This window comes from Cuculus canorus, chromosome 2, assembly GCF_017976375.1.
Source record: "Cuculus canorus isolate bCucCan1 chromosome 2, bCucCan1.pri, whole genome shotgun sequence".
NCBI lineage: Eukaryota > Metazoa > Chordata > Aves > Cuculiformes > Cuculidae > Cuculus > Cuculus canorus.
In genome coordinates this window covers 128,896,707-128,921,617 of record NC_071402.1, presented here as the reverse complement: position 1 = coordinate 128,921,617, position 24,911 = coordinate 128,896,707, and the positions used below count along the sequence as shown (strand labels likewise).

Genomic DNA, 24,911 nt, shown 5'->3' with positions numbered 1-24,911 from the left:
AAATTTCTATATCTGAACATGTGTCAACTCTTACTGAGTGAAGTGAACAAGCTGAGCCTTGTCTCACTGTGACAGGTTAGAGCAGGTTCTATAACCATCCCTCTTTTTCTCCCCTAGCATTCTTGGTTCCCAAGCCATAGGATTAGTCTCAGGGTTTTTTGTCAGACCTTGTACATGTATACATCTAAAATTTTAATCCACGATTCCATCCTTGAACCTTAAAATACTTGATTTTTGCCCTCTTAACTATCAGAAGAGAGTTGAAAATGATACATGTATTGTTACTGCCTTTATATAGGAATGAACTGAAGCACATAGGACTGCTGTTGTGACACATACCTGTTGCAGTCAACAATAATTGTGATTCAGCTTTAATGGGGCAGGATGGTACAGTGACATCTGCAGTTACACACCAAGTCAATACCTCAGCCATAGATGAGTATCAAGAAACCACCTCCCTGTGATGCTTTTTGACTGTTGGAGAAGACATCCTCAAACTGGTTAAATTTATATATTTAGTGCACTAAAACTTTATTCTTGAATTCTGAATTCTTACTGCCAGCCATCAAGTCCTAGCTGGTACCATGTTAGGAGCTGGCAGTGTCTAAAGGGAGACGTTCAAGAAAGCCAATATTTGAAGCAAGCACTCTTCAAACCTTTGTTTTATTTTTTACTGGGAGGTTTCTTTTATGATTTAAAATGCACTCTTCTCCATGCCTTTTCATTTTAAAATTGATTATTTCCATTTAAAAATTATCTTCTTCTTTCATGCAAGAGCTGTCTTCTAAGATGGCTCATAAATTCAGACATTGACATCAAAGTCTCTTTTCTCTGCTTATATGATTGATTCAGATACAGAGATGCAGAATATGATGGGAATATGGTAAAAATAGAAAGACAATCACTGTGACTAAGCATGAAACATTCATATAGAAGTGGAGCATTTCTCCAGTGAGTCTTGCAGAGGATTTGTATCGCATTAGTCTGTCATTTCCATTAGTATGGAAATATCCTCCTAAATTTTAAGAGTGTGGAATAGTATAAATCAAAATTAAAATAAGTGCAAAAGGAGTGAGCATCTTTTCTTCCAAATATCATCATACCTCAGTGAGATCTCTGTTGGAAGCACATAGTGTAATCTTAGCCCAATTTTATATTTTATATTTTATATAATTTATATTGTCAGTTTCTTAGCTCATAGTATCTTAGACAACAAACAAGTCATCTGTATGCCATCACTAGAACCATTGGTCTTAATAGTGGCAGTAACTGATAACAAGAAAATTTCTTTATATTATTATTACTAAAGATTTCCAGTGTTTCACTGACCTGTGTATCTTGGTCTGAAGTGCACTCAAGGCACAAGCTACTTAGACAGGAGTGCTTGCCAAGAGCAATGTGGTATGTGACAAAAGCCAGGGCACGACTGCAGGTTACAGCAGTGCTCTGGCAGAGGTGCAGTCCCTTTGCTCTCACGTGAGCATTTCTAATGTCCCCATCCCTTAGGGAACAAGTGGGACAGCAGGAAACAGATGTGCGATATTACATGCTGGGGAGGGACTGGAATTAGTAGTGTAGGATTGAGTTCCTGCCCAAAGTGACAAATGGTGTAATACTGAACTGAGTGAAGGCTTCATTTATTTTGTTCTTCTGTGAACTCTTGCTTCTTCTTTGGGGCTCGCCTTAGGTCTGTGCACAGGAAAGAGAACTGATCCCAGTTTCCAGCTCTTTCTATTTTGAGTTACTGTTTGCCAAGCCTCAGTTCCAGAAAGGGAAATAAAACCAAATCCCATTCCACAATTATGTTTCACTAGCTTTTAGCAGTCTGTCTGATAGAGGGTTTACTTACAAGAACAGATAAATGGATACATGGAACATTTTATCATGCTAAAAATATAACAAAACAAAAGTCACTTCAGAGCTTCATCTCTGGCCTTCATATGAAGAGATGGTGTCCATTTGGGAAACAAAGGTGGAATTTGCCCAAGGTGCATTAAGTATAATCCTAGGTTTTCTGGGAATCAATCCTACTTCTTCCTTTTCAGACCATATATTTTTCTGTGCAAATGTTCTTAGGACACTGCCATAAATCTAGTTGCTTGGTGTGTTCATGCAGAAAACATTGAAGTTCTGGACCTAAAATTGCTGACCAAGAAATGTTCTGCCAGCGAGACTTGTATAATTTATAAGACAAAAAGGCACCAGTGGGGGTTTCTCTGTATTTCTGTCATCAGACCATAATCCAATTATAAGGTTCCAAGTTCCAAGCTATGTTTCCCTCCAAGTTTTCACCTACAAGAGAGATAAAAATGATGTAGAATAAAAGTTGTATTTATCTTTGGTCAATACTTATGGTATGAACAATAATTAATGGGTAACTTCAGAGTTTAAATGGTTGGAGAAAAATGCTAGGATCTGAAGCTTTTCAGCTCTCTTCCTCTCTTTCCTAGCCTCTAATCTAAAATAGTTGTATGACGAGCAACAGGACGTCTTGAGAGGATGGGGAGTAAAATCTCTGCCTCCAAGCCCTCTTTGGATCAGACGAGATCCTACAGGGAATGACACAAAGCAGTAATTTGATTTCTAATAACTTATTTTCTTCTCTTTATTCCCAGCTTCAGAGCCCAATTTGAAAGTACGTTCACGGTTAAAACAGAAGGTGGCAGAAAGGAGAAGCAGTCCTTTACTCAGGAGGAAGGATGGAAATGTTGTCAGCTCATTCAAGAAGCGACTGTTTGAGGTGACAGGTAATTAAGAATGGTAGAAGTCTGTATCAAGCTGTGACTGCTTGCAGAATAGTGGTGGCATTTTGTAATTGAAACTGCTAAATAAAAGGTTGTATCTTTTTTTAAAAGATCCTGATGAAAAGAAAACCATATTAAATAAATCATTATGTATAAATAGCTTGTAATCTTTGGCTTTCTACCACTTACTAAAAGTCATTGTCAATTGGAAAGCCGTACTTTCAAACCAGCTTGGAAAACAGTACTTTACAACAGGAAGTGGAAGAATGAATAAATGGTAGACTCTTGATGGCAAGGGACATGAAAGGAGAAAACAAAAATAGTTTCTTTCCTCAGTTTGTGTCTTCTATGCATGGACAGCATTTTGGGTATTACATGTCCCACTTCCCATCTCCCACAGAAAATGAAGAAGCTAATAGCAAGCACAAAACCAGTATTTCTCTTCAGTATTTTTCCTGTCTTTAAACTTAAAAATTGGCAGGGTCGCTGAACTATGGATGGTAAGGCACAAACATTTCACATTTAGTATTGCAAAGTGGTAAATATTGTCACAGATACTATTTCACAGAATTGCATCCGAGTTCTCAAACAATCTATAGAGTCCTTTTATTTTTGGTCCTTAGGATTAGACGCAGCCAAGGCCTTATCTGTTGATTCGAAAGAACATTTGCAGTATTTGTCCTCATTCTGACATTTCTTGCTTTGGTTTTGTATCGATATTTGATAGCTTCATGGCTTGTTCAAGTGGTGTTACAATCAGGCCATATGTTTATGCAACCAAATGGTACTAGTCTGTTAGACCTGTATCTGAATTAACTAGGTATGTAAGAATTATGTCACACCAAGATGGAAATACAGCATGACATGAACAAATTCACATCAATGTTCCCATGCATACAGTTCTCATGACAACTTTTCACAGTGTCATGTGTAAAACTGGGACATGGGTGTGAATGTAAGTATGAAAGTAATCAAATAAGGCAGTTTCCCTGTAAATTATTTCCAAATTAGATTTTTTTACAGCTAATTTATTATTTCCATTTGCTGAATCTCTTATGAGATTCTTATCTCCACTTCTCTAGTTTTATCTGACTTCTTAATGTTTTGTACACTCACAGGCAAGTTATAAGACAAAATATTTATCCCAGGAGATTTTTTCTGCAGTCATTGAAAGAGCAGAAACCTGAAAATAAATGTGTTCTCTTCCTAGCTCTGACAATAATTCGGAGCCTCATAATTATTAATTACAACTATATGACATTTTGCAACTTTCATAACTTCCCTAATCAAACATCTCTTGTTGCAGCCTTTCTCCCTTTTTTTCTTTTAACTGAAAATTACTTTCATTTAAATGCCTGTTTATACAAAAGATGCTGTTGTAATTTTTAGAAAACTGAAGAGAAAGAATAAGTTTGTGTTTCTGCCCTTCTATGAAAACCAATGGAATACCATGCAAGAACTTCACCTGACCAGCTGGTGTAGCTAGGTACAGATTCACTTCAGTAAATCAAAGTCAGCTCTACTAAGGTCCAAAAGTGGCCGAGAAATCTCTAGGTAATTTCAGTCAAAGTGTGGGTATACTTTTGCATGTGAACTGAGGCAGAAAGAGTGAAGAAACTAAGAAGTGGGCATAGGATATTTTCTGCCAGATTTATATAGTAATTAATTTCTCAAGTATTTTAATTTGAAAGCTATTCCATGAAATAGGCTTACCTCTACTAATGCTGTGCTCTTCCATCTTTAACCTTGTTATCTGTTTCCATTACATAAATTTAATTTATATTAGTGTAGGATTAGAATAACTCCATACACCACCACCCATCATGCTCTTCCCCTTTACTGTAGACAGAACTCGGGAAATTTTAAATCAGGAAAACATGCAGGCTTTCAAATGCTATTTTGAGTTTTGTACGCAGTAAATTTTCCTTCATATTTGTGCCAAAGATGTAGTGAAAGTGGTGCATATTTTGCCATTATTACTTGCTTATGTAACGATTAGTCTGCAGTGGGCTCATCACCTTTGTAAACAGAAAGGGGATGGCAGTAGGCTCGTGAATTTACGACATGTTATCATGACCTTTGCAAGCCTGCTATCTCTGTCATTTTGATCTCTTACAGAAGCAGGGCTCTTTGCAATTAAAAAGAAAAGACTTTCTTTTCTTTTTACTCACTACACATTCTATGTCTCTATCTCTGTCTGATACTGAGTAATGTACTATCTTTGTGGGAAAAATAAGTACTAAGGTATTCCTTTTTGAAGCAGACAGATCAGAAGGGGAAAGGCCAAGAGCAGCTTTCCTCATTAGCACTGCAAAAAGGAAAACCAGAGGAAATGGAGGGTGAATTAAAAATCTTTTAGCATAAGGAAATAGCATAAATGATGCATACTTTTCAACAGCAAAAAAAACCTGTGTGCCATAAACAATATACAATTAATCAAGATCATCTATTCCTTTCCAGTATGATATTCACGTCTGCTGAATCTGTTTTTCAGAATCCTCGGTCAGTAGCAGCTCCCCTGGATCAGGTCCCAGTTCCCCAAGCAATGGTCCGACCAGCAGTATAACAGAAAATGAAACCCCGGTTTTTCCATCTAACATTCAAGCTGAGGTAAGACTCTTCCTCTTTACTGTTGCTCAGATTTCTAGACTGGAGAGATTTGAAACTTCAGTTTTATGATGCTTACAAGCAGAGTAATTACAGAAGATATAATAATCAGGGATACCAGGACACTGCAGACAGACATCAGAGTACGTGACATATGAGATACATCTTCATACATGAGATGCATGTTCAGGAGACTCTTTGGTAACAGAAGTCCAAACCCAAGCAGCAGTAGTGCTGGTAGAAGAGTGGGAGAGAGCTATGGAAGGAACTTGGAATCATCTGTGTTGCAGAATATTATGTTCTGGTATAATCTGAAGAGGTGCACAGCACTGAACACTTATGAAGAACTTCCATGTGCAAGAGAGGGATTTTGGCATTGGTAACCCTGACACTTAGGAGTTGAGGTGCTCCCAGGTTTCAGATGGCTTGCTGAAGTAGATTTTTTTTAAATTACGGTATCAGAGCTAGGAGACTAAATCGTTTCCATATCTGCCTTTTATTTTAATGTATCTTAATTTCCTTATCAGGGCAGTACTTGCCAACATAACTGACATGCCAGGAGTCTTGGATACTTGTTTTGTAAAGCAAGATTGTATGTGGAAGAAATCTTAACTACTCCTTATTCTGTTTCACACATACGTGCCTATAACAACAGGAATGCAGCTGGTAAATCAGTTGTGATAAACCTCATTTGGCATAGACTGAGTCCTGCTTTCCACGGCAATATTGCAAATATTGCAATAAATAAATGCAACTAAAAGAGAAACAAATTCTGCAATATCCTGAGTACCTATAGTTATATCAATTTCTTTTTTTGGTAGCCAAGTTTTCTTTTAATTATTGGTTTGTACGGTTTATGTTAGAAAAATTGCGCAAAAAAATGTGTTTTAACAGAGTTTTGACTAATGGAGCTATTTCTCCAGGTCAGTGGCAGGACATTCACCTCAAAAAAAGCCTGGAATGGGCAGTTCAACCTCTTGCAGTGACTTTTACCCATAATGAATTAATTGTGTTTGTGAACTATGATCCAGGGGGCAGGTGGGTGACCTCTGCGCACTGATTAGTAGCCTCTCTCTGGCCCATAACCAAAAACAAAAAAAAAATTGCATTGATGGCTAACATGTGGTCTTGTCTCATAGCCCCCCTGTATGGGATTGCGAAGAAATTTAAATGATCCAGAGTAAGATGCATCATTTGGATTAGATCAGATCCCAGTTCAGTGGAATTAAAGTTATATTTTAATATTGGAGGTGGTTTAGATAGAAGCTTGTAGTGTGTGGATGCAACTGCTGTGTTAATCAGGAAATCTTGTCAAATTGGATCTTGTATTGACTTGAGGATACTACAAAATGCAAAGTGAATAATGTCTCAGACCGATATATGGTGCTTGTTACTTTGTATGTTATAGTTTCTCAGCACTTCCCCACAGTGTTGAACTCCCTTCAGACATGCATACAACCTGGTCAAGCTTGTAGTCTCCATTTGGGGAGGTTTGGAAAGGTTGTAGTGAGAACCAGCAAAGTTATATTTGTTTTAATAGAACATTGCATTGCATATCACTTGCATTTACTATGCTGAACATAAGAAGTTATAGCCCCACCATACAATCACAGAGGCTCAAATGAGCCTAATAAGTTCCTTTAGAAGTTGGGCTCTGCATGCTGGATTCGGTCACTTAGCCTGCTGGAAGTGTGCAAAGAAGCTGAAACTGCTGACTTCCACTTCTGGATCCAGTTGGGGATTTCTGATTACTTGACTGTTAATATTGTGATCCTGTGGGCTCAAACATTTTTTTCCATAATTCTCAACTTTAGTGCATTTTGGTTTCAGTGGGATTTTCTTTGGTAGTTTAACAGCAGCCAAACTGCTACATATCTCTTTTTTAGTTTAGCATTAGCTGCCAGCTCTCAAAGGTTGTGTATCTAATCAATTTTTCATCAGATACACAAAGTACTGAAGTTTCTAATAATAGGAAAAGTGTTCCCAAATCACCCAAAATATCACTTGTTTTGCTGTAATCCCGCATGACTCACATTACTGTTGTTTCATAATTGTTGTGATATTTGCAGTAAGTGTTGTGCTCATATCTGAGTGGGCGGATATGGTTTTCATGGCAGCAAATAAAACACTTTTTGCTGGGGAGAAACAGGTTGGCATGACAGAGTGCCTTTACCAGAAAAACATGAGTCAGTACCGTAAATGATTACACTCTAGTGCATAGACAAAATCAGAACATTATCAGTAATGAAACAGATTTTTAGAGTATTTCTGCCATATTCCTTTGAATAGTGAGACTTTTAAGTGGTTTATCCTCTGGAGCAGACAGACTGGTGGGTAGACATTTGCATTTTTTTGAACGAAAACAAGGTGCGCTGCAAAATGCTACTTTTTTTTCAGATAATCTTTTACTATCACAGTTCCCTTAATGCTACTTTCAGTACCATTTTTTAAAACTCTGGTCTCATTATATGAAACCTCAAAGTTAAACTCAAGATTATAATTGCAGCTTATGAATAAAATGCTGTTTTTATTAGGCCCAGTTGTCTCCAGTATCATCAAGGTTCACCGCAGTAGCTATTTGTCTCTTGTAGCATGCCATACACTTTCAGGTCACCTGCTGTGCTGGGGCTAAATCTAACTTGCATGAGAAATGCAAACAGGACTGAGCCCCTGCACAGCACGTCCCTTGAGTTCAGAGGGACAACCTGCCTTAGTCATGTGAAATGATTAATATTAGGCATTCACAGCCTGGTCAAATGCAATTGAACACAATGGAAAGTTTCCAGTTGGTGCAAGCAGGCTTCAGATCACTTTCTTTCTCTTTCAGTTGTGCTATGCAGGGCAACATTTCCTAGCGTATTGCCTGAGGAGACATAAATGATATGCACGGCAGATAAACATGCACTTGATTTGCACAACCCCACAGCTTATGTTTCTAATACTCAGCTCCTTGAGGTGCTCATTGCAAACTGCTAGTGGCAAAATGTGTAATTTTCTGACCAACTAGTGAGGTTTGTTTCAAGTATAAGTGAAGAGAAGCTAATTAATTGGCAAAAAAACCCCACACCTAAAACCTTAAGAAGTAAGAATGTAATTGTGAATATTCAAAGCTTTGGGAACCCTACTATAGCCCCACAATTTAGAAGTATTAAAGTCAAACCGTTTCCTCTTCTGCTCTTAATGTGTAAATGTGCATATAAACACACACACATGAAATAGGTGTTCCTGCTTCTCGGCAGGTACCAAAATAGAAGTACAATAATTACTCATGGTTACTTGGTGATCATCATGTACTGTTACATTTAGTTCATAGAATCATAGAATTGTAGAATCATAGAGTCACAGAATTGTAGAATAGTTGCGGTTGGAAGGGATCTGAAAGATCATCCAGTTCCAACCCCCCTGCCATGGGCAGGGACACGTCCCACCAGATCAGGCTGCCCAAGGCCCCATCCAACCTGGCCCTGAACACCTCCAGGGATGGGGCATCCACTGCTTCCCTGGGCAACCTGTGCCAGTGCCTCACCATTCTCATAGTGAAGAATTCCTCCTTATGTCTAGTTAAAATCTGCCCCTCTCCAGTTTAGACTCATTGGCCCTAGTCCTATTACTACAAGCTTTTGTAAACAAGTAGTTATTGTATTCTATTCTAAGAAAGAAGATAACTGTGTTGACAGGCTGTTTTAGGTATCGGGAAGCGGGATTCATGGGCCCAGTGAGCAAATATGTAGAGGAGCAAGTAGGGCAGTTGCTGTTTGTGGTAATTGAGGTGCCAATGCAAGCCATCAAGTCTCCATGGAGGAGGAGGACCATGATTTAGCCATTGTGCTGCCAAATGACACTGCTGGCAACTCCAGTTCTTGCCATCATTTCAAAGTATTGTCAGCTCTCAAAGAGAAGCTGCAACTGGGGTCATGCGGTTGTGCCTTAGCATATGCAGAACCTTAATCTACGCAGGTGGGCTACTAAACTTATTTTGGGAGATGAGGTTTAAGTGACACTTCAGCTAATATTGCCTGAAAATATTTTTTTAAATCATTGACCTCCCCAAATGTAAATGACAGATTATTAGCAGCATTAACAATTGGATGGAAATGCTCTTACTAATAAATTTCCATTTTTAACATTAAACTCCTGTAGTACATAATGTGATTGATTCCACCTCATGAAACAAACATACCTGACCTTAATGTGGGAATGTGCTTTACTGCTATACACCTTGTCACTGCTATGTTTGTTATTTCAAAGCTTTGAAGATAATAGCAGCATACTGAAAACCAAAAAGGAAACATGCATTTTTGAAGTGTCTCTGTATGGGTGCTACAGTTGCTACAATTTTTATTATATATGAGGGGATAGAACTGCTGCCGTGTCCTTTTTCAGTTAAATCTTTGTAGTCTCCCTCAATAATATCTCTATAGTCTTGACATATTTGGTTTTATTCATGGTCAAAGGTGGATGTTATCAATGCAAGGCACTTTTAGCCAAGAATTAATGTAATATACAAGTGAAGCTTCTTTGTTTCGTATGCTATCTGTTGACATTCCCTAGGTACCAAAAGAAAATTACAGAGATAGACTTCTACTGTTATTGTCTCAGTGATAGGTCATATCTCCAAACAAACTGTATGAGGAAGGTTATGTTTTGGAATAACATCCTGTGTTTTCATGCTTAACCACTTTTCATTGATGGTCTGAAGTTGCATTGTATTAGCAGAAAGTATTTTACAGAGTTAATTGATATTCCAGGTTTGTCCAGGGGAAAATCTACAGCTCCCCACAACATGCTTGACAAGTTATTATATTTACTTTAGTCAAAGCCCGAGTGTGCAGTATCCCTCTTGGAGGTGGTCTATTATTGGAGTCCCATATGCTTTTTGTTTGGGAAGAAAGCAGTCACTGTGTCATACTGTTACACAGGGTATTCTTTTTCAAGGATGTTGTTCCCTTGGGGACCATATCATGCCAGAGTTCCTAAGTCTAATAAGACCTTTGTAGCTCTTATTGTGTTAAAGTTCTGGGAGGGAAGCAAGAGTTAAACAGAAAATGTAATTCAAGCAACTATACTAGACCACATGTTGAAAAACATGACTGTTAAAGCAGAAAGGCAGAGGCTTCAAAAAGATTCCTGTTGTGGTAGTGTAACTTTTGTGTTTCTTCCCAGTGAATCTAGAATGGAAAGGCAGGGGGTGATCTTTGTAGAATGTCTGGTTTTACTTGACAGTAATTAAAAATATATCAGCAATTCCATGTCCTTGAAAATTACATCACGAGGCTTCAAAAGAAATATTAAAGATTTTAACTTGAGGGGAATTTGGATATCCCACCACGAGGGAATGACAGGGTGGTGGGTTTTTATATATGCACATATAGAGAAAGATAGTAATTTTTTAAAATGGCAGATGTGGCAATCTACCTCAATTTCTACCTAAAATTCCAATGTTGATGTAAGTAAATAATGTGCCTGAAACATCCTCATATCACAATCTGGGTAAGAAAATACAGGGACAAGGCAAAAACCACGTTTCATACCTTAAAACAAAAATGATAATAACCACGGTAAACTAAAGGTGCAATAATACATCCATATTCATGACATCTTTGATTCATCTAGATATATTCCTTAATTTGTTGGCTAAGCTCCCACTGAATTTCCAGTAGTGAAAGTGCAGCTGATGAGAAGAACTGATATTGAGCTGATAAAAACTTGATGAGAAGTGATGGTCTAGAAATCCTCAGGATTTTGGTTTTGCATGGAAATTTGATTTACTAACCAAGAAATAATCCCAGACACACATCAGCTGTTTTCTTAAGAAAATAAATAGCATCAGCTTTTTCACAGGGACAGTACTTTTCCTTATCTGGAACCCCATTGGGATGCAAACCAATGCATGTTACATAACTGGCTTTCAATGTTGCAGGATAACGAAGATAAAATAACAAAGATTAAAAAGCTTGGAGGTTATACTTCTGTTTTTTTTCCCTATTTATTCCAGCATCTGGTTTCACAGCAACGCCTTTTGATACAGGATGAATCGGTGAACTTGTTGAGTCTGTACACATCCCCTTCTCTGCCCAACATTACCTTGGGACTTCCAGCAGTACAACCTCAAATCAGTGTAAGTGATCGGTCTCAAGCCTTCCTGTCTACTTTTGCTTCCAGAAAACCTACTTTCTGACTATTCTCTTTTTATAGCATTTTAGAATGTAAGCATTTCAGAGTAGAAAACAGACTATTCTTTGCATTGGGCAACATCTGAACATTTAAGGGTACAACTTAAAAGCAATAATGTTTCTTGATCGTAAATAAACAAGTCCCGGTGTGGAACTCTAAATATGGGCCACATGCATTGCATTTATCTCTGCCAATTAGATAAGATATTTCAGACAGCGTGAAGAATATATGAGGAGATCATTTAGTATAAAAGTTCAATTTATATGACCACTCCTACCTGGTTCAATAAAATATCTGAAAATTTTGCCAGTGGTCAAAATTTGCATTTCTAATTTCCAGCAAAAAATGTAAAATACGTATATGATGTTTCCATACAACTGTGTATGAATTCTGAAGAAATTTTAGCAATTTAAACTTATTAGGATATAAATTAGTAACTTCTATAAAAATACTTGGAAAGTAGAACTTTCTATGGTGTTAAAAAATATATCTCTAAAATCCATTATGGTTTGTAATAAGTGCTACTTAATTTCAGTCCTAAATATAGTTTCAAGTTAAAGTTTCATGTTATGTTATGGCTTTTTCAGTACATTTACTGTTCTCACCAAAAATATATTGCTGCAATCCAACAATTTAACATAAGATATAAACTTTACAAAGAAAACTGTATAAGCTGTAAATCACTTCTCTAGAAACCTTTCATGAGATATTTATAAGCAAGTTATTGTTTTTAAGGGATGGAAAAATTGAACTGATCATGATAAGTGGTGCTTACTTTTCTAGATGATACCATCAAAAATTTCTTAGCTATTGTGCAAAAAAATATAACCACTTCAAAGTAATTTTATAACTTTAAAATGGAAATGAAAATATGTTTAATTTTCTCACTCAAGTCATATGAGCTTTTGATGTGGCCAGCTAGGTTCAAATATTACTTTTGGCATTAGAAAAAAAGAAAGGGGTTGATTTATGCAATTAATGTTTATTTCTATTACCAGGATAAGCAGCTGCAAATTGCATGTAAAGTTTCCTTTGGTGTTTGTTTTTCAGGGAAGGGTGATAGCAGAGTGTGAAGTAAGCATACACCCAAAAAATATTAGTGAAAATCTTGGATTGCCTCATTAGAATTTATGGAATTTAGAATGTCAGAGATAACTATTTTTACCATGACATACCATAAGTGGTTATCTGTAAGACTCAACAGGCTTATTGCTGTTAGGCTAATGTTATTCTTGCTGTAAAACTTGTTATTCTGCTTTAAACCACTCTTTTAAGAAATATTCTTTTTAACTAGACAAAGAACAAAGAAATATAAAGTATATTTGCAATGCTGAACTTCCAAAAGCCTGCCTCAAATCAATAACTGCAACTTATAAGGGCACTTCAAAATGCCACACACATACAACAACTCTTGATGATTGTGTAGATGAGAGTTTAACTATACAAATTTACTTTGCAAAGGGTAAAATTTACATTTGTGCTGTCCTTCAGGGAGTCAGGGACTGCTCCAGGAAAAGTAATAGCTTCCCACTACTACAGGTAATTATTTTGTTTTGCTGATTGGCTTGCTGTCTGATGGAACGTTATAGGAAGAAACAAGCCTTGCCAATTCCAAACTCAATGGGAACTATTTCCTTTGATCCGCTATTTTCCTATGCAGGAGGCTGGCGTAAGGCATTAAGAATTTTAAGGATAGGTCCTGTCTTTTCATTAATAATGTTCTAACTAGTAGTTCCTTATGCTTTTGCTTTCATTGCTGATTTTTTGCCAGTGGTTTCATTACTTGGTTTCTCACAGTATTGCATTTAACCAGCATGTTCATCCTCCTGTTTCATCTCACAGTCAAAGTGTAAGATACAAATGTTAACCTTTTCTTCTGTGTGTGTTCATTATGTATGGCATCAGACCATATAATCCAGTGGAGGTGCAAACAGTAAAGTGTATGGAAAGCGGTTACCAGTGCTGCTGTTCTTTCACAGGCTTCATCGTCATTCAAAGAAAAGCAGAAGGGCGAGACCCAGTCGCTCAGACAAGGAGTGGCCTTGGCTGGACAGTATGGGGGGAACATTCCTTCATCCTCAACTCATCCTCACGTTGCTTTGGAGGGAAAGCCAAATAGCAGCCACCAAGCTCTCTTGCAGCATCTGTTACTGAAAGAACAAATGAGACAGCAAAAACTGCTTGTGACTGGTAATGATCAAGGATTCAACACAATATTAATATAATTTTTTTTCATGATAGTTGTATTCCTATGAAACTAAATGTGGTAATACAGGTACTAGACATCCTAAGTGTTTGGAAAAGGGGGAGGGTGGGATTAAAAAAGACAGCATCTTTGTTTCCGCCCTTTAATGATTCTGCGCCAGTCTGTTAGCCTGAAAGAATTCAGTGATTATAGGAGAGAAAATGATTACTTCATCACATTCTTTTGCAGCTGCTGAAATTCCCAGCGTGGCAAGGCACGTGGTACATGTCCCACTGCATCAGTGCTGATGCAGAGTTCTGCAATGTACACCCCTCTTCTCATTGAAAGCTTTCTCTCCCGTTAGAACTATTAGTTGTTCTTCACACGGGAGTGAAATGTCCTTGTTTTGCAGGAGCGGTTCCTCTTCATCCACAATCTCCTTTAGCAGCAAAGGAGAGAGTCTCACCTGGCATAAGAGCTGCTCACAAACTGCCTCGTCACAGGCCACTGAATCGAACCCAGTCAGCTCCTCTTCCTCAGAGTACTTTGGCTCAGCTGGTCATCCAGCAGCAGCATCAACAGTTTTTGGAGAAGCAGAAACAATACCAGCAGCAGATCCACATGAATAAGGTGAGTTCCCAAAGTAAGGAATTTCCAGTAAAAAGGGAAAAAAAAAATTCCAATAAACAGGGTGGAAAACAAGGAAGTTTAGGTATTGGTGCCATGTGGTTGTGGACAGTAGACAGGTTCTTGCACAGGTGTCTTGTCTTGTGCAGAGTTGGTTTGTATATTTGTGTAGGTCTTCATTTTTCAGCTTCTGAAATATGCTACAAAGTAATATACGGTCCTTGACATCAGTAACAATACAATTCAACGAAATAGGATACAGAGCGTCTTACAGGTTTAAATTACAGGTGGTTTCCTGTTGAACAGTAAATTATATTTTAAGCTTTGTCATGGACTAGTATATGGAGTAAATACAGAATTCATTTGAACTCAATCAGCTGGTTAAATTTACTTTTTTTTTATGTGTTAGAAACATTTAAATTCTAGAGAAAATTTTAATCTGCTTTTATCAAACCAACTTTGTAAGTCAATTAGTAACATGAAAGTTTGTTATCTATATGTGACATAAAAGTATCATAAGGAGAAAGAGAAGAATGTGTTATTGCTAGCATCAGATACTGAGTTGAATTGGGCCCCTTTCCCTGTAGAGTAACACCTTGTTCAGAGCGGGGGAATGAAAAAATGGGACCATCCATTTATAAACAAAGAGCAACAAAATCTAAATAGATGTATCAGGAGCTAATGCTTCTACAACAAATGTGATGCTGTTCCCTGCTCTAAAATGAAGATAAGAATAATTAAATGATTTTATCTGGAGAACATTTTTTTGTACTTCCTACATAGCTTTGCAAAAGTTGTTTGCTGGATCTCATCTAGTAATTCAAAGATATTTCTCATGCATCTTTAGTTTTCTTCTTTTGTTTGAGGGTTATTTAATAACTATATGTAAGAGGCAATGGTAGAGAACAAAAGATGAAAAGGGGGCATTCAGCCCTTGTACCTAAGACAAAAATAATAATAAAAAAAAAGATCAGTCCACCTTACTGGGTGAACTTACCGGGGGGTACTGATTCTTTGGAATCTACTGAGAATTCCCAACAAAATTAGAAACAAACCTAGAGTTTAAGTACATAGTTTGTACAGTCGTTTGGTTATTAAATCTTGTCTTAATTAGGAAAAATGAAGACCAGAAAACTTCAAAGTTCAGAGCTGATCCTTGCATGTTAACCCCTCTCAGCTTGGGTGTTTTGATTACTCAACAAGGACTCCAGTTGGCTTTTCTTTGAGTATGCATTCCATATGTTTAATCAAGATGGCATATGTATATCTCATAGCCTCAGGTTTTGAAAATATTTCACCTGCCCTCAATTGTCTGAAGAGAAAAGAATTTGTATCGGTAAAGTGACAGATCTTTTATTAGTGAAGTCTTTGTGCTGTTTGTGGGTATTGACTACATATGATCAGTTCATGCACTCCTCACAAAGCAAAGGTCCCCACTGACATGTTTTTGTTAGATCATATGCTTATTGACATAAATTCTACCGTAGCATTTGGGGATATATGCTGTGGCATATAGGAACATTTGTTTTGAATGTGAAAATTAAACTTGAGTCTCACAAACATATTTATGTTTATGCATTGCACCTCACAAGAGCTAGGCTGGATAAGGAAGTAAAAAGACTTGCAGCTGTTTAGGGATAATGCTTGTTTCAGAAACGTTTTTTTCTCAGTTAAACTGCAATGAAAATATGTGTTAAGGAGAATCATTCCCTCTCATACTTGAAATATGCTTTCATTCTCAGATGGTTATTTGTGATAAAGAGACAAAACAATTCCTTCTTTTAAAACCTAGTGAACCTAGCTTTTATTCTCTGCAGTGCAGCCTATGAGCATATGCAGACAGCAGAAACTGAAGTTTATCCTAGGGCCTTTCACTGCTTTGAACATCCATAACCTACTTCTTTTGCCTCAATTGCTTCTCATTCTCCTTTATCCCCACTCCCAGAACAGCTAGTCTTCATCGGGATCACAGTAACTCATCGAAGTAGCCAACACCTAAGAGGAGGAATAGGATCATGCTGCAGGCACAACAGCAGTGGGATAGCTGAGGGTGCGGGTGTTTTATCAGACTTTACAGTTTGCACTATCTAGGTTCTTCTACAGCAGCGTTCTCGCTGTTATGCTGAATAGTACTGAAAAATGTCAGTGCTCTAATCATGTATCTGCCCTCTGCAGGTATACAGAACACCAGAGGGCTTTCTTACATACTTGAAGAAGAAACTTTAAGTTTAGCCTGTAAACAAGAGAATAAATAAAGATCAAATGATGGAGTAGCTTTTAAGTACTGAATTTAAAACTATATTCTTTAACTCTTTAACTGAAAGGTTCAGTTTGAACATTTGTGCCTGCATAAGGGTTTTTCACTTTGCCAACATGGTGGAATATATTTTATTCAATCTTAAAACTTGCCTGTATTTGCAGTCAAAATTATTTGTTCGTTATATAATTTGCATGTCTTTACAATCACACTTTGACTCTAAAACGCAGAGCTATTTCAACCTTAAAACAGTACGTATTCTAGACCATGTAGCAAAGCAAACCTGTATCTTCTCATTTCTTAGGACAAGTTTAGGCACATATCAAGAGAATACACATACATGTATTTTGCGTTGTTCTGTCCCTTACACTTTTGTTAGTAGTCTGCATAATGAAATCTGCACAGAGGTGTAATTCCATCCTTTTCAGTCATGAAAAAATGTAGGTTCATTAGCTTTGGTTTGGATTTGTTGGGGGGGGAACTGTAATAAGGAATACTTGAACATTCTTTTAAAAGCTTTGGTGAAAAAGACAAGAACTATTTTAAGCTGAAAAGACTATGAAATGACAGTTGATCAAGAACTTTGAACAAGTTAATGTCTTCTTTTTCTTTTCCATTTCTCTTTCGTTCTTCCTTATGTTTAGGACTTCAGTACTTAAGGCTTTAATATATTTCAACTGAACCTCATAGTTGAATGTTTGCAATGAACTAGGATGATATGGCATTTGGCAGCACTCCCTGAAAATTGTTTTGGGCCAGACTTTTTTCGTAGACATACAGGTGAATCTTGGTGTAGCAACAAAAAGAGGAAAAGAGCAAGTTTCTCTCCACCCCATTGATCTTGTATTTATCCTGTATTAAAAAGCCATTTCTTTTCTTTCATGCCAGTGCTGCTATAAGGGTGATAACAAGCAAAATCTAACATAGGTCAGGGGTAAAGAATTCTCCTGGATCATTTCTGTTCTCAAAAGAAACAAATCATTGCCAAGAGGTGTGCCTCTGTCCTTAATAACGAAGAGAAGATCCCCTATGGATTATTTCTGGTCAGCTGTCAGATGCCAGGCTTTTGATGTGGGAAACGGTATACATCTCCACTGAAGTCTGACATTTATACCTGCGGGATCTAGTATGCTGACCTTCGGAAAACATTCTGCAAAACTTGAAATCCCATCCAAAGTAGGTAGAAACCCTCGTCCCAGCTTTCTGGGGAGAAAATAATAATGAATGTGAAGTAACCTGAACTCTGCTTGTCTTAGTGAAGATTGTCCTTGTCAGCTTTAATATACTTCTGTCCAAATGACAGCTTATTTCATCATAAGGCCCTTTGATCGCCCTTGCAGATCATTCTGCTCCATAAAGAGAGTCCAAAGTCTGAAACCCCAAGTTACAATTAATGCAATCAAGTACCAAAACACCACTGCTACCGTAAAATACTTAAAATCTTGATGTTATTTGTGTATCTCTGTATCTGGAAACTTCGAACCTGCCACTTGCAGAAAAAGGAGTGATTTTGATGTGACTAATTTACATGTACTACCAATAGTCTGCGTTCAAGAAAATCTCAGAAATCATAATGTGAAGAGTATGTGAACAAAAACCCCGTCTTTAAAGGTTATTTTTGTCACATATGATGAATAAAGGCCTGCTTCTGCTGAAGCTAAACTAGGACTGCACTGGGACTAAGGTTTTATTTGATTGATGTGGGAACCCTACGTGTGTTTTTAAAATAATGTATTCATAGCATTTTGGCAGTTAGTTTTCAGTGCTAAAGTCCTCCTCTGTACTGGAGTAATAAAGGTTAAAATAACGGGGCAGTTGGTAGTGTGCAGTGAAGTATGGATTCAGCATGGATAATGTTAAAGCTTAGATAAGGAGAACCTTAAATTTCAGCTTTCATTCCAGGATGGTAATTGGTTTAAAGCATCTTTGTATAGGGAACCAGTGACTAGGCCAGACTGTGAGGTAAAAAAGTTCATGACAAAAATATATAGGAAGTGAAAAGTCATTAATGCTTTGGATGGTGATCATAAATGACCGCTGTTAATAAAAACTGAAAAATAATTTGCAAGTTTCTCTAAGGAAGATTATTTGTTGTCAAGAGGAGTATTGAAAAGGTACAGTTAACCTCAAATTAATTATTCATTTCTCTGGATGATTAATGAAATATGGAAGACTGGATCAGGTTCAGCTGGAGTAAATGAATCTAGTTTCATTAAACATATTACAACTGAGGCTTTGACTTTCCAGCTCATCCATCTGGCTAGCACCTTCTGAAGTTGAGAGGTAGCACATTTCTTCTTACGGATATTGCTTATAGTAAGGGGATTGTTTTGGACAAAACTACAACAACAGTTGACTGTGTTTGGAAATGAAAAAATTTCCAGAGCATTTTCTCTTTTATTGAAAACCTATATTTAAGCCATAATGCAGAATAATGTTTTTTGATAGATAAATACCTTCCTTGGAAATGTTGTACTTGATGAGTAAAGGAGACAACAGTAAGCAGGTGCCAAGTTGTTTCAGTACAGCCAGCAACATACATTGCTAGTCAAAGTAATCTGATAGCCATAGGAGAGAAGGAGAAAAAGTGTGTTCCATAAGTACATACAGGACTACTTAGAAATGACTGCTGTGTATTTAAAACGAACAATTAATTAAGGAAAGAAATATATGGTGTGGCTGTTGCAAGATTTTGTGCTTTGTCTCTTTGTAAAGAGGCTTTATTTAAAATATTGTATTTTACAAAAGCTTGTCATTGCCAAGGAGGAACAAAGGCAGGGGCTGTGACTGAAGGACCTATACTATGGTCTGTTGCAATGTCTGTATTATTTATACACAATCTTCTGATTTTTCTGTGCAAGCAAGCAGGTTAGATTTTGTTTGATGGTTTTTTTTTTGGTTGGACTCTTGGAGTTACACAATGAAATTGATGTCTGTAAATGCTTCCTCTCCTACTGCCACTATTTGCTTTGGCTCACACGTATCCCTTACAGTTTAATTTCCTGAAAATAAAAGGAAAAAAATATAGGTTACATTAGCATGAAACCATTTTTTGAGTGACTCCTTTAGTTGGAATACCGATAACAGTAAAGTGTATTGGTTAAGGACCAATCTGTACAACTCTAATTTATTAGTGAAATAAACCATAAAACTCAGATTCAGCAATCACTTTTTAAAAATTATAGATACGCATTAAAATGAGGAGAAAGTCCTTTGTGTATCTACAGATAAATTCAGGAAAAAAACGGTGAGCAAGCGTTTAGAGTGAAAGATTTAAACATTAAGTGTAAGCAGAAGCATCCAGCTGCCCAGATAATGGATTTGAGCAGTTTTTCATTCAGGACTCATTTTTTGCTATGTAATCCAACTTTAGTGAGAGAGATAAGATAGAAATATTGACTCTAAACTGATATCTTTGCATGTCTCCAGTTACATAATTTTCCACGGTAGTATCAGGAGATATGATATAAAATAAGATGTAGCTGACTTAGGAGAACTGAACATTCTCCTCGTAATGCCACTAATGTAATTACTGGAACAAGATGGGGCCAAGCTGCGTTTAAAAAACACTTTAACAAATATGAAAGCATGATAGTGATACAGAGAGAGTAGTCAGCTGTGGCTGAACAGACTGAGCAGCAGGAGTGGTTTTCAGGTTTTGGGTCCTGTTGCCTAACCTCCCCCCCCCCAATGCCATCCACTCATTTTTATCATGCTCCATATTATGAGATTAAATGACTATAGTGCCTTATAGCCCCTTGCCTGAGGCTTAGTTAAAGTCACAGCATAAAGAATGTTTTTAATAAGATTTTGCAGTAAAGATGATAATATGAATGCAATGTATATAAAGACTTTCATTTCACAGAGTTTTAGCAAATTTAATTTATTTAGCTCCTCCTGTCACCGAAGTCTGGAGCAAATTGCCTGCTGACTTCCGTGGCGTGGGAGCAGGCCCTCAAAGAGGAACACTGCAAGCTGAAATGCACACAAATGCCACTCTAGTCTCCACAGCCCCTTTAGGTGTGCTTGTATCACTGCACTGATTACATGCAAAAAAGTGTTTGAAGGTGTTCCATATATAGATGATATACTGCAATCCATCATGTGTTGCCTTAGAAAACTCAGGAGCAGATCCGTGCCATACAGCAGCCTGAAGAAGAAAGATTCTGACATAAAGGCAAAAAAAAAAGCATAAAAGAAAAGAGAGCAGTAATGAGCTAAATATGTGTCTTAACTTTGCTCTGGACATGCACTCATTTTCTTTTGGCTTTGCCTCCAGTATAACCCACCTGATGTCAAGTAACTGGCACATGGAATGGTTTACAGATGGATCAGCATCAGTGATTCTTGTAGCTGTATACGATTATCTGTCACGCAGATGTTTCATCTTGTATTTGCTTGCTAGCAGTCAGCCAAGCAGCCAGCCCTGCCTTCCTTTTCTTGCTTGAGGAGTGGGGAGGGCTCCCCCCCAGATGTTTAACTGAGGGACAGAAAGGAGTGCACTCAAGCTAAATAGATGTAGTTAGCTTCAGTGCCTTCATGGTCAGCATCACCTCCTGAGAAACGGCTGGAAAAGATTTATGGGTTTGATCTGAGTAATTTTCCAGATGCTGCTTAATAAATGGAGACGCTCTGCATTAGCTGTAGTAGTAAGGATTCCCTAGCTTGGAGCATGCCACCTGCAGCCCACAGCACACATGTGTTGTGATTTGCCACTTACTACAGTAAGGAAAAGGAGTTTTTTGTTTCGTTTTCAGTAAGCCCTTAAATTCTCAGTACTCCCAAAAAATGAAGGTTTGCTGTGTCCGAAACCTGTAGACTTCCGCTGTGGAATTTTTTTCTCCACAGATGTGAGGTGTATGCATCAGAGCATCAAATGGAACTGCACAAACAGGTTTTTCGACTCTTGTTGATTTTGTGGGAGTTCCTGTGGCTTCTTGATCATACATTTACATGACAACTCTATCTTTCACTAGGATGGCATTTTTCTGTATGCATTAGCAAGCAGAATACAACTAGATGGTCCACAATTTGTGACAAGAATAGCTATACTGAAGCCATCCAGCCTAAAACTCAGTTTGAACGACTTGATAGTTGAGGGGAGGCAGATGAAAAGAAGAGGCGATCAACACCAGCTTTTTGTTACTGCTCCTTTGTTGACGTCCAGTGCCTTAATGATTTCATTGATAGAGAAGCTTGTGTTAATATTCCCTTATTTGCTTATAACAAAGTATTAACCAGATTCCTAATTTTATTATAGCTTTAGAGTTCCTTTATTATTTTGCATTGTGGAAAACTAACTGTATTATAGTTAAATTAATTTCTGCTTTTATGATTGAAGAGTATGAAGGGAGACTAATTTATTTTGATTAACAGCTGTAACAGTGCAAGAGATGTGTAATGCTTGCAGTATTCTGCATTATTTTTAGTTCAGCATTTCTATAGAGCACTTTTTACATATGTTGTATTTTCTATTGCAGGATAACAGGTGAACTTTTGCATAGGAACTTTGGTTCTTTTTTCTCTGTACATTAATCTTTTAGTAATGCACAGCACATTGCTAGCGGGGTTTGCTGTGGAAGCTTTAGTTTTGTCAGTGCAAATCTAGTACTTATTGGTGCGTGGCATCAGTGAAAGGAGTCAATAAGTGTTCTTCTCTTTTCAGATGCTTTCTAAATCCATTGAGCAGCTCAAGCAGCCTGGAAGCCACCTGGAGGAAGCTGAAGAAGAGCTTCACGGAGATCAATCAATGCAGGAAGAGCGACCTTCTGCGAGCGGTGCCAGCGTTAGGGCTGAGAGCAGCAGTGCTGGTGTGGATGACAGAATAGGACAGCAGGTGGGGGCTGTGAAAGTCAAAGAGGAGCCACCGGACAGTGATGAGGATGTTCAAACCCAGCAAATGGAATCTGGGGAGCAAGCTGCTTTTATGCAACAGGTAATAGGCAAAGATTTAGCTCCAGGGTTTGTAATTAAGGTTATTATCTGAACATCACATGCATTTTCTAGGCTTTAATAAGCAATTGTGTTTTGATTCACTGATCTAGCAAATCCTGATTTACTGTTCAAAGAGTCTAACAGGCAGAAGTGTTGTATGCACACTTGAAAACATAGTGAAGCTCATCCTTATGGCCACTAATTGAGAAAATACCTGTTGCAGTCAATTATTCTACATAAATCTAATAGCTGATAGACTTTGTATTAGCCCAGGATTACATTACATTGCTTAGTTCTAGTGAAAGAGAACTTGTATCACCTAGCTTGTTGAGATCAGCAGTTGCTGGAATTACTTTCCAGATCTGATTGATGAAACATTCTTCTTCTCTGGTTTTGAATCCTCTGACTTTTGCTTTCAGCTATCTGTATATACTGTATCATACTGTAGTCTTGAACACTGTTAATGTTAGGGTATTTTTTCCCCAGTAGACAGGTACTGACTGCTATATCAGTGGTCCCAGGCTGGTGTATAGAATATAATTTAGAGAAGAATACAAGGTGGCTGTAAAGAGGCAAGTCAAAGCACCATTTAAAAATGGCGTTGTTTTCTTTTTTTGCACTGCTTAGTTAATTTTTCATCCTGTCTTATTTGATGATAACGTTCACAGAGACATCCTTAAATGAAATAGATGCAAGTACTGGTGAGAAGCAAAATGCAGCATTAGGTTCCAATCAGTTATCAGGATATTGCAGGAAAAGCGCAGAACTGTTATCATTATCATCTGATATCCAATCACTTGTTTATTTTTTTACAATAAAGACTAATCACGCAATATCGCATAACCTTTACTGCTAGGACTCATGAACAAATACTAAAATAACAACTGTGGATAAAATGTCAACTTGGCAAAAAGAAACTTCAGATTGTCGGTGAGCATGTCACCAAAGCTGAAAAGCACAGTGCATTTGTGCAGCCAGGAAGCTGGCATCCCTTTCCTTGCTGTGAGATCAGGCAGAGTAAGGCTGGATGCAGTGGAGAGCCCTGTTTATGTAAGTCGATACTTTGTCAGGTCCCTGCTGTTCTCCTACAGAAAAGTGATTTTGGGAGGGGGGGACAGGAAATGCCTTATGGAAACAGGAAGCCCAAGTGATTCATGTGCTGAGGAATGCGGGGTGGGGGGGACACGGGCAGCGCTCCCTCTGTTTTTAAAGGCACTCTATGAATTGATTTATTGTCAAAGAAAATAACAAAGCGAGTAGGGAAATTGTTAAGGAAGCTTTCCAGTGAAACATTTCCTTCATATTCCCTTTTGATATGTTTACCTTGTTTTATAGGTTTACTTTTGTTAAGCTAGTTAAAGATTCATTGTATTAAGATCCCCTTTAATATGGATAATCCCAAACTGACCTGGAATCCTTGTCAGGTTTTTTTTCTATTAAAAATATTTATATTTCTAAAGCTGAGGTATTTTAAGGTGCAGTATCCTGTTTCAAAAGAGATAGCTGTTTTGCCAAATGTAGAAATTGTTCTAAAATATGTTGTTAGCATGTGTTGTTTACATTACGCTCTAATATGATTAAACCTCTTTTAAATTTTTGCAACTTCTAAAGATACAATATTCTCTTTGCTAGAAGTTCTCCAAATGACTAAATAATTGCTGTAGAATGAAAGGACTTATGAAATGAGAAGATCATCTTTGATAGGAAAGATTTAGTAATTGAGAAAATACAGGTGATTTTTACGGGTGTTTCATATTTGAATAGAAATCTTGCCCCGCTTTGGATGAAAAAAATACCTTCACATTCAAACAGTGAAGCATATAGAAATGAAATTCTATGTTTTTCCCATTTTGCATAATTTTAAATTTCTTTGAAACCCAACTTCAGCCTCATCAAAGAGGGATAGTGCATCTTCTAAAGTACATTTTATTTGAGGAGAAACTTGCAAGTGAGAAGACTTTTGTACAATATCACTTCAAAGACATGTATACACAAACAACAAAAGATATTTTTATAATGTCATTCAGGTAAGAAACCCCAATACATCAGTGGATTAATTTTAGGATCTTTCAAATTTGGATAAAATTAAAATAGAGAAACTACCTGGAACCAGTGAAAAGGAAAACTGGGCTTAAACAACCACATTTCTAATTATTAATTGTCTCTTACATTTTAAATCTACTGTATTTATTATAATTTACACCCTTAGAGGTGATCTCTTGTTTTGTGTTGTAAATATATTCTGTTTGTATGTTCCCTTTTTTTGCCTTCTGATATAAGTCTCTTCCTTTCTCAAATAAAGTTTTTTTTTAAAAGATCCCCTTTCAGATATCTGACTTTGTGTAAAGTTGATAACTTAGTTGTGCTTTTGCTTTGTCTAACC

The 24,911-nt window shown here is 37.3% G+C and overlaps 1 protein-coding gene across 18 annotated transcripts in view; it reads left to right on the top strand.

Annotated features, from left to right (window-relative positions):
- The window catches only part of HDAC9 (histone deacetylase 9), a 458,974-nt gene that overhangs the window by 248,680 nt on the left and 185,383 nt on the right, over positions 1–24,911 (top strand). For 12 of the 18 annotated variants that reach the window (XM_054058870.1, XM_054058867.1, XM_054058866.1 and 9 more), the window contains 7 exons: positions 2,616–2,747; positions 5,239–5,354; positions 11,347–11,469; positions 13,017–13,064; positions 13,505–13,715; positions 14,123–14,340; positions 22,260–22,529. In XM_054058870.1, coding sequence (XP_053914845.1) covers positions 2,616–2,747; positions 5,239–5,354; positions 11,347–11,469; positions 13,017–13,064; positions 13,505–13,715; positions 14,123–14,340; positions 22,260–22,529 — 1,118 coding nt within the window. Of the gene's footprint in view, positions 1–2,615; positions 2,748–5,238; positions 5,355–11,346; positions 11,470–13,016; positions 13,065–13,504; positions 13,716–14,122; positions 14,341–22,259; positions 24,846–24,911 lie in introns of those variants that run through there. The other 6 variants (XM_054058864.1, XM_054058863.1, XM_054058861.1 and 3 more) reach the window with 2 other exon arrangements.